The following is a 14,209-nucleotide window of genomic DNA, read 5'->3' on the forward strand; positions in this document are numbered from 1 at the left end:
GGCAAGTTTCCTAGCTTCACATAATAAAAGCTCTGCACCCTCTGTGCAGGCCGTGCCTGTCCTGGGCCGCCTCGTGCCCGGCACCTCCTGCGGCCCTGTCGAGATCCGCCCAGACCCTCTCTAGCCGTGAGCTCTGTGGGCAGGACTAGCAGAGCGCCATGGGAGCCAGCTTGGGTGAACGTTCCGTGTACGGGTGTAGAATGAGCATCTTTAGAATAGTATCTTGGAACTCTGGTCCACTGTTGGTGGAGGGTAAGTTGCTGTAACCACTTTGGAAAACTGGCACAATATCCACTAAGGCTGGAGGTGTGCACACCCCAAGATGCCCCAAAACTCCAGTCCTGAGTACACCCCCGGCCAAAAGCTGTACCAAAAGGAAGGTTCCAGAATTTTCATAGCAGCACTCGTGTGATCGCTGACCCCCACCCCCGCCACCCCCCATTGGAAACCACCCAATGTCCATCGACAGTAGACTGGATCAAGGCACAGGGTGGAATAGCACGTGGAAATGAAAAGGAAGAGCCCTCAGCTGTAAGCACCAATGTAGGGTCCGGCCCGTGAAACTCACCAAGCCACGTGCCTAAGACAACGGGTGCTTTCCCGTACGTACGGTACACTTCGGTACAAAGTTGGAAAATCGTATCTTAGGTAGCGACCCTGAAAGGTTTACAAAGGAGCAGCCTGCTTGTCATGCCCCCGACCCCAACTGCTATCTCTAAAGAATTAGGCAACTCATCGGGGCTCTGCCCTAAGTTTCCTGCCTGTTTCTCACATCAGGGCTGTCCCCCAACGTAGGTGAAACATGAAGCTGCCCACGGGTTTCACCGCTTCTGCTAGGTTAGGTTGTTCATTTGGACTCTCGGTTTTTCTTCTCTCGGTCTCTGTAGCCCAGGATGCCCTGGCTGGCAACGGAGTTGGCATCAGCCACGAGCTCATTAGTCTGGAGATCACCTCTCCTGAGGCTGCAGATCTGACCCTCGTTGATCTTCCCGGCATCACCAGGGCGGCCGTGGGAAACCAGCCCCAGGAAAGGTGAGCCTTTCTGGAACTTGGGAATGGGTCCCACGCTAAGTTGGGGAGACTTCTGAGGTCGCTGCCGGCAGCGCCAAGGGCTCTGGTGCATCTTCCCAGCCCTCGCTCTGAGTCGTTGGGGAGGAGACCGGGGTAGGACCATCTAGGGCTGGGGACCTCATCCTCAGATTCCGACAAGGGCCTGGCAGGTCATGGAAAGAGGCGAAGTTGACTCAGTGGCGCTGGAGGTGTATAGGTGTTGACGCCCTGACCCGTGTTGTCCTGGGAGAACGTTGGCCGGGTGTTACCACCATCCCGATATTTGAAAGAAGCCAGAAATCGGACTTTTACGTGGGATCTGCCCATTTTAGCAACAGTTTTTTAAACTAACGCTACGTAAGTCAATCGGAAGACAGACTGCTCTCGTTGATCGGGACAGAAAGGCCAGCACGCTGCACGGGAATGAGAACTGCAGCCCGGCGGTGACCCAGTACAAACCGACAGCCTCTGAGCCTTGGGCTTCTTGGCCAAAGACCTTCCCCGCTAAGGTTGCCTGAGGACACAGTCGTCACTGGGATGCCAGAGTCACACATGCTCTTTGGGCTGAGTTCACCCCAAGAGCAGCCTTGTCAAGCTTTGCCAGGCCAGCTCACATAGAGGCCAAGGAGACAAGGATGGTCTCAGGAGCGGGGTTGGGGTCCAGGGTGTAAAGGGACAAGGTGGAGGGCGGGGAGAAGATGATACCCTCCTGCCCTAGGACTGGGGTCACTTCACTGCCCTCTTCCCTTTTACGGGAGAGGCACTTCCAGTGTTGGGAACTCAACCATAGCCCAACTAGGATTGTGTCAGCCCCTTCTGGATGGGGTCTCTGCTAGCTCCACTCTCTTGGGCAGTTAAATTACTCTTTCTTCCTATATCCAAATCAGCATTCTCTGTCTCTCTAGGAGCAGTGTAGCTAGGTCAGTTCCCTTACTGTGTTAAGGGTCTAATTCCACACTTCTTACCCCGCTTCATTCAGCAGACGGGTGGGACTTCCTAGGGTATGAGAAAGATGCTTGCCCGGGGTCAGAGCATACGCTGCTTCTTCCTGACATACTCTCAGGGGCGTCACAGGGAAGATCTGTCGATGAAGGAGGGGTCTCATCTAGCCATAGGAATCAGGGAGTCTTTGAGAAAGAAGAAATATCAGCGATGAGCTTTGGAGGATAACTAGGACATCAACAGAGAGCTCACTAAGGGCAAGTGGGTGGACATCCCAGAGGAAGGGGACAGGCTAAGGCAAAGCCCAGACGTGTAAAAACTGGGTCAGGCTCTGGGATGTCTAGCCGTGCTCTTGGGTGACCAGAGACTTGTTCTTCCTTTGTGATTCCTTGGCATCAGATCCAGGCACTCATCAAAAAGTACATCCAGAGGCAGCAGACAATCAACTTCGTGGTGGTCCCCTGCAACGTGGAGATTGCCATCACGGAGGCACTGAGCGTGGCTCAGGAGGTGGACCCCGATGGAGACAGGACCGTAGGTAAGAAGAAAGAACCAAGCTTCTGGAGGACAGGAAGCCAGGGGGAGACCCCTCATATATTTAGAAGGTCCCGGAATGTAGCTCTGTTAGAGGCGCCCACATCCTGCCTTAGATCCAAGTGCTGTTCCCAGGGAAGCTCCGTGGGCTTGGGGTGAAGTCGAGCACAGCAGATGGGTCAGCCTCAGTCAGGGTTAGATGTGTGGCCAACGTTTGGAGGTTCTTTGCCCTCCTTCCTAGTGTCCCTTATTTGCATTCTTGAACCATTCTGGATGGGGGAGGAGAAATGCCTTATTTGCTCTCCCACAATGGTCCAGAAAGGAGAAAGTGGCCCATCAGCTCTGCAATTCCACAGGTAAAGTTCTTGTGAGTCCTTGGTGCATGGAAAAGACTTTCCCAGGGCCTGTATGAACACACTCAGGGAACATACTTCCAGGCTTACATCGGAGCACAGGTGTCTGCAGAATTTATATTCAAGTATAATGCTTCCCTTAAATTTCTTTTTTTTTTTTTTAAAAAAAAGTCACTCTGGAAGGCATTATAGGGCACTTGGTTTAAGAGCACAGACTGCCCGAGTTTGAATCCTTGTTCTACCACTTACTGGCTACATATATCCTTGGGCAAATAATAGCTGCTATTCTAAAATTTTTTAATATTATTATTCAATATCACTTCTCTCCCAATTACTTCACCTACCCGTCGAGTTCGCCTTCCTGAAAATTTGCAAGTCATTTTCCTAGACTAAATGGATACTCAGTATATCATTGCCTTTTCCACTTTTTCCTCAACAAATGCCTAGTCTTCCAGTAAGGATAAAAATAACGCTAGGGGAATACAGCTCAAGTGTAATGTGTTATTATATGCCAGACTACACTTGTGCCCTGTTAGCTGCTGACTTCTACAGGTGTCTAGAACACATTGAACCAGAGAGAAAACTCAGGTTTGGGGTCACCGGTCATTGTGCATTTATAAGCCATTAGGGGTGTCTTATTGATGACCACAGAAGATAATATAATCTGTTCAGTAGGTTGATCTATTTGGATATCAGTGTCTCCATAGAAATTGAGTAACACCAGTCGTAGTTTTCTGTTCTTCTCATTAGCCACAAACTCTAATAACCCAAAGTTCTTGCTAAATATTAGCTATTATTGTTATAAATTCAGCTAAGTGCTAGAACCATAGAGTATACACAATCTGACCTTAGTATATCCCAAACAGCATTATAACATCAATGCATATTTTCCACGCATCCTAGGTCAAGTACAGAAATAGAGAAAAGTGTGCCAGGTTTAAAAAGGAAATGGAATATACACTCATGTACACAGCAGCCTTATTCACAACAGCCAAAGTGTGGAAGCAAACCAAGTGTCAATCAGGAACACAGTCACCTGGAAATCGAAGCTTGTGGTCCAATGTGAGCAAGAAGGAGTGAGGGCAGGAACATGAGAGAGGAAGGCAGGGAGGCTACCGAAGGAGGTACCCACCGGAAGGGGCAGAGAGAGTCTGTGACAGGAGACATTAGAGAGAGGGCACAGACCCCCCTTACAGGAGGGGATGGCGTGTTTTTGGAAGCATGGTGATGGAGTGGGTCGGTTCTGGTGACGTATGCTGCCTAAGCGTCTGGCACCCAGCAGGCACCCAAGAGACATTTGTTACACAAGGCAGTTAATGAGTTGAGTGACTGGGTGAGTGAAGCAAAGTACAAGTCAGAGGAGTGACGATGGAATGAATGAATGAATGGGCTGGCAGGCGCTGAGCATTCAAGGCTGCAGGCGGCTTTGCTGTTCACGGCCCGTAACAGATCCCGTAGCCCAGCGGCATTCAATATGTTTGAGTAGAGAACCAACCTCTCCAGTGCCCTTCTCCAATCACCTCACAGGAATCCTGACCAAACCAGATCTAGTGGACAAGGGCGCCGAGAAAGGCGTCCTGACAGTCATGCGGGACCTCACACACCGTCTCAGGAAAGGCTACACGATAGTGAAGTGCCGGGGTCAGCAGGAGGTCACGAGCAAGCCGAGCTTGGCCGAAGCAACCAAGAAGGAAATGATGTTCTTTCAGACACATCCGTACTTCAGGTAAGATTCTTTAGGACGACCTTGGACTCCATGGAAAGCAGCCCCGCCTACCAGAATTGGCCTAGATGCTTACCAAATTATATATAAAAACTATACAATCAGCATAACCTACCCTCGTCTTTATTTCGGTGTTACATTGATTGGCTTACTTATACAAGCCATTTTTTCTTGGACTCTGATGAGGACACTGATTAAACATTGTAATAGGGTATATTTCATAAGGCAGAGCACACTTTGGTTTCTCAAAATGTTTTCACTTGCTTTCTCATTCGAGTCCCACAAAATCTTGAAAAACACTGGGATTTTTCCCATTGAATCGGGTATTTTTTCCCTTTCACTTTATTTAGGAGCTCGCTATTCCTGAACAACAAGTTCGGGGTGGGGGGAGAAGGGTAATAAGATATAGAGGTCACTCCCGCTTTAAGGAGAGACAGTGGGAAAATGGTGAATTTCTGCAGACCAGGTTTGCTACTTGCTCTGTGCCCTTGGGAGATGGCTCAGCCTCACTGAGCTTTTGCTTTCTCATCCGGCTAATGCTTCACAGGATTGCGGTTAGGATGAAATAATACGGCACAAGCACATGCTCTGGCCAGCACTCTATAAATACCACCCTGGTTCCTTGTCTCTCTCTGCTCCTACCCTGAACGGAGGAAACAGATCATTTTCAGTAGTGTTAGGGGTCACGTGGAGAGAAACCTCTGCTCACCAAGCAGAGAGAAGATTCTTTAACAATCACACCCATGGTTCTCAACCCTGAGGGAGCAACGGAATCTGCGCGAGACTTTGTTAAAATCCAGCTGGCTGTGCCCTGTCCCAGAGTTTCTGAGGTCTGGGGTGTGGCCCCCAAATTTATGTTTCTAACAAGTTCCCAGTTGAGGTCGACGTTGCTGACCCAGGGACCACACTTTGAAAACCACTGTTCAAGGTCCCTGGGAAAGTTAACTCTTGGATAAAGAAGTGTGCTGAAGTGCTTTGTTGTTGAACATCTGAGATTTAATCCTTGTGTGCCCACATGCTGGGACTCAGCCCCTGCAGGAAAGGCACTCACAGTAGCACCGGAAGAATGATCCTATTGCGTCCTTCGGGAATTTATATTAACAGCAAACAAACACTTAGCAACCAGACTACCTGGCATGTGACCCTGGACGAGCTGCTTAACCTTCTGGTGCATTTGCCTTTCTTTAAAATTGGTTGTTCGGGCTTCCCTGGTGGCGCAGTGGTTGGGAGTCTGCCTGCCGATGCAGGGGACGCGGGTTCGTGCCCCGGTCCGGGAGGATCCCACGTGCCACGGAGCGCCTGGGCCCGTGAGCCGTGGCCGCTACGCCTGCGCGTCCGGAGCCTGTGCTCCGCAACGGGAGAGGCCACAACAGTGAGAGGCCCGCGTACCGCAAAAAAAAAAAAATAAATAAAATAAAATAAAATAAAATTGGTTGTTCAATGATTAAATACTTGTAAAGCCCTTTGAATCACGAAGGCGCTTAGTAAGCATCGTGTAAACATTTTTTAAATTTTAATTTTATTGTGGAAAGAACATTTATCATGAGGTCCACCCTCCTAACAAAAGTCTAAGTGAACAATGCAGTATTGTTAACTATTGACACGATATTTTTCAGCAGAGCTCTGGAACTTACTTATCTTTCATAACAAACTTTTTGCCCTTTGGTTAGCAACTCCTCATTTCTTCCTCCCCCCAACACCTGGCAACCACCATTCCCACTCTCTGATTGCATGAGCTTTAGACACAGCTCACATGAATGGAATCGTGTCGTATTTGTCTTTCTGTGACTGGCTTATTTCACTTAGCATAATGTTCTCAAGGTTCATTCATGTTGTCACATATTGCAAAATTTCCTTCTTTTTAAAGGCTGAATTATATTCTATTGCATATATCTACCACACTTTTTATCCATTTACCTTTCCATGAACATTTACGTGTTTCCACATCTTGGCTATTGTGAATGGTGCTACAATGCACACAGGAGTGCTAATATCTCTTTGAGATCTTGATTTCAATTCTTTTGAATAAATGCCCAGAAGTGAGATTGCTGGATCATATGGTAGTCCCATTTTTAATTTTTAAAGGTACTTTCTCACTGCTTTCCATAGTGGCTGCACCATTTTGAATTCCCATCAACAGTATACAAGGGTTCCAATTTCTCCACATCTTTGCCAACACTTGTCTTTTGTTTTTTTGATAATACCATCCTAAAAGATGTGAAGTGATATTTCATTGCAGTTTTGATCTGCAGCTCCCAGATGAGTAGTCATGCAAAAACGATGCATTCTTGTGAGCCAGAAAACACATACTCAAAGAATATTTGGTTGCAAAGGGCCAGTGGTTCTCAAACTGTGTGTGCACAAAAGTTACCTGGAAAGTTTCTTTAAATTCAGCTTCCTGGGCCCCTGGCTGAGTTTCGGAGTCAGTGGGTCTGGTGGAGGCGGGACCCGTGAATTTGCTTTTCTCAGCTCCCAGGTGATCTGGGGAACATACTCTGAGGAGCACTGATTCTAGTGGAATCCCCTCAGTTTGCAACAGAGAATTCTGAAAGACATATCCCTGTCTAAAAGCTATATCCCCTGTCTAATCGAGAAAAACATCTTTTTTGCAAAAACACTTTGCATTTTGATAATTTTTTCATAACATAGTTCTCCGCATTTAAATATTTCATTTTAAATTTTGAATTTAAGTTTTGTACTATTTTAAATTAATTTTAAAAATTTATACCAAGACTCAATTATGATAATTTGAAATATCAGGGAAAAAATTAATACATTTCTGCCTAGGGATACAAATACAAACTGGAGAGAGAGAGAGAGGCTGAGACCTTAGCAACTTCTTGGTACCCTAATCCACAAACTGCCTCTAAATCTCAATGAGCTCATCCTGCCTGGCTGGCTGCACCAACGTCGTTCACACAGGTGTCTTTCCCTGTAGTGTTTACCTGCTTGGGCCGTAAAGGTGGTGAGCAGGATGCAAAGTGGAACTCTACTGCTTACCAGCTCAGCAATGATATCAAGCAGTTTGGCTCTCTGAGCCTAAGGTCCCTCTCTTGGGAAAAAGAGGCAATGAAGACACATGCTTTGTACCGCAGTGCAGGGCTTCTCCGCGATGTGAAGGGCTTGGAATGATGCTTGGCCCAAAGATAACCCTCCTTGGTGCCCCTCTGCATCCTTCCTGCTCCTCCTCTTCGTTAACTTGTTGTTAGCAATGTTGACCGCTTAGGACTGTACCCAGCCTGACAGCAACACCCAGACGTGGCCTCTACCAAAGCATCGTTTATCAGTTTGTAATGCTCAAATGGCCACCAACATAACATTTTGCTAAAGAAATCTTCCATTATATTCAAGCATCAACTACAAATTGGCGCTTGCCATCTACTTCTACAAGGATTAAATCATGAGCTGTTGCAGTTGCTGACCTTCAAGGCCCCCCGAAAGGAGCTCAGGGTGGGGATCAGGAATGAGGCCCTCTGTGCTCTGGGAAAAACTGGCAGAACAGGTCTTCAGATAGTTAGATGTTCTGAGAAGATTTTATAAGCCCAATTCTTGTATCTCCTCATATCTAGAAAAGCACTAAAATCCTTCATGGTGACGTCTGCTCCTTGTGACTAGCAGTAAACTTCACGAGACTAGCGGAACCTTCTGCAAAAAATATGTGCCTGATGGCATGGACTCCCCCTTCAGCAGCATCACATGTATACTGACCTTCCCCCCTAACTCTTTGGAGCAGTTTGTCAGAGCTCTCTGAGATGCTATCTCCCAAGCTATAGTCCTCATTTTGGCCCCGATAAAACTTAACTCACATTGTTCACGTTGTGCATTTTTTAAAGTCAGCACAAGGATACTTTTTCTCTCAATGAAAAGCACTGAGCCAAACACAACAAAAAAAACAAAAGCAAAAACTGGCCCCCATCTGGTTCCTCCCCGCTCTGGTCACTTGACAAAACTGCAGAATTCTTGACACCAGATGGTTCAAGCTGTAGTGCATAGCATTGCATCCAAAACCCTTCTTGAGCTCTTAACAGGGGTCCATCTCAACAAGCTTCACACAATAATAGAAATTCCGGATCCCCTTGAATGCTCTCAAATGAGACTCTGCCCAAAATACACCTAAGAAATTTGTCAGCTAATTTCATTAAGCTGCAGTGTTTCATTTTTTTCCCTCTTCTTTTGTTCAGAAATCGCTCCCTTTGTCAGAGAATCAAATAAAGGAGAGTCACCAGAGGGCGACAGAGGAGCTGCGCCAGTGTGGAGACAACATCCCCAGCAATGAAGCCGATAAAGTGTTCTTTCTGATTGAGGTGAGGATTACCGGGGACCCCATGTGACCCTCGGACACAGAAACTGGCTTCTCCTTAGATGGACGCATCCTTCCTGGTGGCCCTGCACGTCTCGAGGTGGCCCTCCGTATATGCGAGCTTCCCCGCCTGTGGCTTGCGGGAGCCCTGCCCTGCCCTCCCTGGGTCTCACCTGGCGGATGAAGTGGCTGGTGGGTCATCGGACCCCCTTGAAGCCCCAGGTCCCACACCACACTCAGCTGTCCCAGATCCCAGCTCTGTAATATGGTTACAGCCCAGAATGATGCTTTTATCTCATTTTTCAGAAAATTAAGGTGTTTAATCAGGACATTGAAAAGTTAACAGACGGAGAAGAAATTGTAAAGGAGAAAGAGTCCCGCTTATATAACAAAATCAGAGAGGAGTTTACAAGCTGGATACTCATACCTGCAGCCAATATCCAAAAAGGTAAGTCTGGGGATAGGGCTCCCGCAAAAGCAGCCTCATGTTTACCAAGACCAGAAGCTACTTCCGGCACATGAAAAGTGTGCGAAGAGCTGACTGTGCCCGCACGAGGGGCCCCTTAGTATCTATAACAGCTTCCCACCCATCAGTGTGGTGCGCTGACCTCACCAATTCACTAGAAGACGATTCCACCACCTACTTCCAGCTTTCTTCTTGCTCCTTTGCTCTGAGGCGAGGCAATTTCACTTACCCCCTCTCTTCCCTCCTCTTCACCCCTAATCCAAGACCAAAGAGGTCAATGCTTTGACAAGAAACTCCTTGCTTCCCCTGGCAGAATTCCAACTTCCATTCTGCTGCAGCCCAAATGCCAATAGCGTGTGTGCCCATGGTGTGTGTGTGTTTGTGTGTGTGTGTGTGTGTGCGCGCGCGCGCGCGTATCTTTGTTTGGGCACTTGATAAAAACAGCACTGTTCCTTCCATGGTAGGAGTCCATTTAAAAATCTCAGGCCTTCTTTGACCTCGGATTATTTTTAACTCCGTGTCCAACATAATAGTACTTCCTAGGCTGTTTAAACAACGTGGTGGAGGGCGGGGAGAGAAAAGGAGAAGTAATCTGTTTCTCTTTCTTATTCAACCAGAATAAGATTGAAGACATAAACAAAACAAGTGGAAACAGCAGACAATCTGATGCGGCTTCAAGTTCAGGATGGAGCAACTGATTTATTGTCAAGATCAGATTTACAGCGTGGTTCTGAGCAGAGTCTGAGAAGAGATTTTTAACCCAGTGGGAAAGGCTCCACAGAATCTTCAGTCCAAATCGCCCCTTTTAAATGATCCGCCTTCATTTTCTGCCTTTGTTGAGATCTGGGTCCACCTGAACGTGTATTTCTCGGTGAGCATGTCGGGTGCGGGGACAGTGCACCGTGGTCCCTGCTGAGCAGAGGGCGGGGTAACCTCGTTGACAGCTGCTTAGCTGAGCGAAGAGGGGAGAGGCCAGTCCTGTGTACCAAGCCCTTTGGCTGTGAAAAACTACTCATATATTATCTCATTATAGTTTTATAGTAACCTTACCAAAGCACTTTTAATTTGCCCCCAAATCAGTTTTCTCGTGTAGCAGAGAATGTACTCAAAATTAATTCCATCTCCAAAGTTCTTTGTATTTTGTGTTATGCATAAATTACAAAATTACTATTATCAGAACACAGCAAAGCACTAACTCGACTGGTTATAGTTTAGCTTCCCTTCATAGTTCAGAAGGCACTCAGCTCTTGAAGTGCCTCAAATTTGCGAGTTCCACAAAGTGGGAATGAAAAAGGCTTTCCCTAGATTTTGCGACCCAGTCGGCTTAGTGGTTTCTAACACTCCATCCGTGGATTAAAGGATTAGGGCACATAGAGAAGGAGGTAGGTTTTAAACTGCAAAGAAGCCCAACTCCTGAAGCCCTTTCTCCATCAGAACAGAAAGTAGAGTTACCCAGGTGTCGGGTCCAGCTGTCAGGCAAACTGGAGATGCTGATGAAAGGAAGGAATGAGGCGAGCGCTGACACAGGTCCCGATCCGGCTCGCAGATGGGACCCAGGGTTCACAGCTGGGAGGTCTCTCCTAGGAGGAGAAGCGGGGGTAGGGGAGGAGCTCCCAGAAAGGCTGGGATGTCCAGAACGTGGTATGGGTTTGCTAGCCTACAGGTGGGTTCTTCGTGCCAGAGGGATTACCTGGGCAGGGAAAATTGGGCGACCCAAATCGATCCTTCCCTTGGTTTGGTACTGACCACTGGCGTGGAGGTGGACGGGACACCAGGACTCAGCAAGTAGACCATGCGTGCATCTAAGAACTTTTCTCTGCAGCCACAGGCCTTGGGCCCAGACCCCTCCAGCTGACCCTTCTTATCCCTTCTTCCAGGAAACCAGCAAACATCTCACCAACCAGATCCCATTCATAATTCAGTATTTTATGCTCCAAGAGAATGGTGATTACTTGCAGAAAGCCATGATGCAGATACTACAGGAAAAACAGCACTATTCCTGGCTGCTTCAAGAACAAAGTGACACGACAGCCAAGAGGAGATTCCTTAAGGAGAAAGTTTACCAGCTGGCTCAGGCATGGGGAGCTCTCTATGAATTCCCCCAGTTAAAGGGGTAAATCCCAAAAGAACACCAGTGCTGCTGGGGTTTGCTATGCGCATGATTGTAAGGGAGTTGGTACAGGAAGTGGTGTCTCATTTGGGGCCAGACTTTTCTGTTGCTGTCTGTGTCCATCTTCACTGTGCTGCACTCAGCACCAGAGTTTATATCTGACGTCCCGTGACCCACAGAGCTGTCACCTCCACAGGGAGGTCTTCCTTGTCCTCTGTCAAGAGAGGGCTCTCCAGCCCTTGGGCCCCAGAGCCCCCAGTTACAGCATTCTTAAATACTGCTGTCATTCTTTGTTAATTTTTCACCCCTCTGCATTAGACTATGACACCTCAGAAAGGTGAGGTCAGTTCATATTCTCTTGTATTTCCCGAATCTCGCATGGTGCCTGGTGCATAGTAGCCACTTAATAAATATCTCATTGAACCAATGAATGATGGAGATTACCTGAGGCTATGGCTTAAATCCAGACTTTGGTTGTTTGGAATGGTGTCCCTTAGCTGGTCACTTTCTGATAAATTCAGTGATGCCACCTGCTTCTCATCATTTGCTGTGATGGTGTTTCCCAGCCCCCCGGGAGAAAAGAGGCTGAGTGATATTATTTTTAATTTGTAGTTTCTCTAATTGCAGTGAACTCCATTGCTGTGTTAAGTCTTAAAGAGAAATTTAATAAGGGAAAGCATTTTTTTAAAAAACATAGAGCTTCACACCAGTGGTCATCTCTAGATTGGAGGATTATGGTTAATTTTATTTTCTTCTTCGAACTAAGCTAATGACCTCACAGGAATTTTAGGAAGGTTAAGTGAAACCATTTCTACAAACTATGTGTCTCAAAGCAGGTGTTCAAAAATGCCAGCAGTTTTTCCCTCCAACAAAGACCTGTTTTTTTTCTTTACCTCTAGGTCTGTAGAGAAGCCCTCAATTCCAAAGCTCTTCCAGCCAGTTCTTATGTTTAGTTCCTTGATACTTTTTGACAATGTTTGTATATGGTGTTAGATAAGAGTCCTTTTGCGTATGCATATCCGTTTGCCAAGCACCATTTTTTGAAACCACTGTTCTTTCCCTATTGATCTTGGCACTCTTATCAAAAATCATTTGACCATATATGCAAGGACTTGTTTCTGGGCTCTGTTCTATTGCATTGGTCTATATGACTGTCTTTATGACATTACCACACTGTTTTGATAATTGTAGATTTGTCGTAAGTTTTGAAATCAGGAAGTGTGAGTCCTCCAGCTTTGTTCTTTTTTTCATGTTTTTTTTTTTTTTTTGGCTATTCAGGGTCTCTTGAAATGCCATATGAATTTTAGGATGAGTTTTTCTATCTTTGCAAAAAAATGTCATTGGAATTTTGAAAGAAATTGCATTGAATCCATAGATAGCTTTGGGTAATATTTGCATCTTAATAGTATTAAGTCTTTCAATCCATAAACATAGGATGTCTTTCCATTTATTTGTGTCTTCTTTAATTGCTTTAAGCAATATTTTGTAGTTTTCAGTGTACAAGTCTTTCAATTCCTTAGTTAGTTACCAAGTATTTTGTTCTTTTTGATGCTATTGTAAATGAAATTGCTTTCTTAATTTCCTTTTCAGATTGTTCATCGTTAGTTTACATATACGCAACTCATTTCTATGTGTTGATTTTATATCTTGCTACTTTGTTGAATTCATTACTAGTTATAACAGTTTTTGTGGACTATTTATGGTTTTCTACATATAAGGTCAAATCATCTGTGAACAGAGATTATTTCACTCCTTCATTTCTGACTTGGATGCCTTTTATTTCTGTATCTTGCCTAACTGCTCTGGCTAGAACTTCCAATACTATGTTGAATAAAAGTGGCAAAAGTGAGAATCCTTGTCTCACAAAGTTACTCTGATTTTAAAGAACTTTTGTAATATTGAACCTAAAGATTATGAGAAGAAAATTTAAAAGACAAAACACTGGTTTCACTTTAGGTATCATGCTTTTTTTCTTTTTGGCTTTTCCCCCTCATTTTATGAATTGGGTCACATGTACAAATAGTAGCAGAGCTGAAGAAAAGAATCAAATCCCTTCATATAATAAATGCTGTTGTGAACAATCAATTCTGAGAAGAATAAAATCTGATGTTTATTATTTGTTTCACAAATTGTAGAGTCAAAACTTCCCCTAAATGTTTAATACATTTCACTCATGTGTACGCATACACAGACTCAACCAAAGCTTCTCATTTACCACCTCAGGACTGACCCCAAAACCCAGGTGCGAGGCATCCAGAGAAGATGCTTGGAGCCAGGTGTATGAGTTTCCTGGGGCTGCAATACAAAGTACCACAAACTGGATGGCTTAAAACAACAGAAGTTCGTTCTCTCCTGCTAAATGCACACAATACCTTGTCTGACCTGTTGATTCTTTCCCCAGATTAAAAGAAGTAGGAATGAAGAATTATGTAGTTAGAGAATGACTAGCTCTGTACCTCCAGCAGCCCCCTTAACAATCCTGCAGGCAGACCACTTGGGCAAGATGACATATGAAGAAAGATCATGAGGCGTCGGCCAGCCTGCACGCAGTGGAAAATGATGCACAGCTTGACTTCCTGCCTTGATGATTCACTGAGATTCTTTCCCCTTTTTCTCTTTAAAAACTGTCATGGCTGAGCAGAATCTTCAGAGTTGGTTTTGGGGACGTGAGCCCACCTTCTCCCCAGACTGCTGGGTTTTCTGATTAAAGCAACTTCCCTTTCTGCCAATA

At 45.8% G+C, this 14,209-nt stretch overlaps 1 protein-coding gene across 1 annotated transcript; it reads left to right on the forward strand.

Annotated features, from left to right (window-relative positions):
* The first annotated feature begins 9,016 nt into the window (after positions 1–9,016).
* On the forward strand, positions 9,017–11,485 carry LOC131756925 (interferon-induced GTP-binding protein Mx2). The gene is given in 5 exon segments (XM_067033524.1): positions 9,017–9,094; positions 9,986–10,002; positions 10,004–10,046; positions 10,048–10,239; positions 11,246–11,485. Coding segments are annotated over 5 exon segments (570 nt in total).
* Positions 11,486–14,209: the final 2,724 nt, after the last annotated feature.

The sequence above is a fragment of the Kogia breviceps genome, chromosome 5, assembly GCF_026419965.1.
Source record: "Kogia breviceps isolate mKogBre1 chromosome 5, mKogBre1 haplotype 1, whole genome shotgun sequence".
NCBI lineage: Eukaryota > Metazoa > Chordata > Mammalia > Artiodactyla > Physeteridae > Kogia > Kogia breviceps.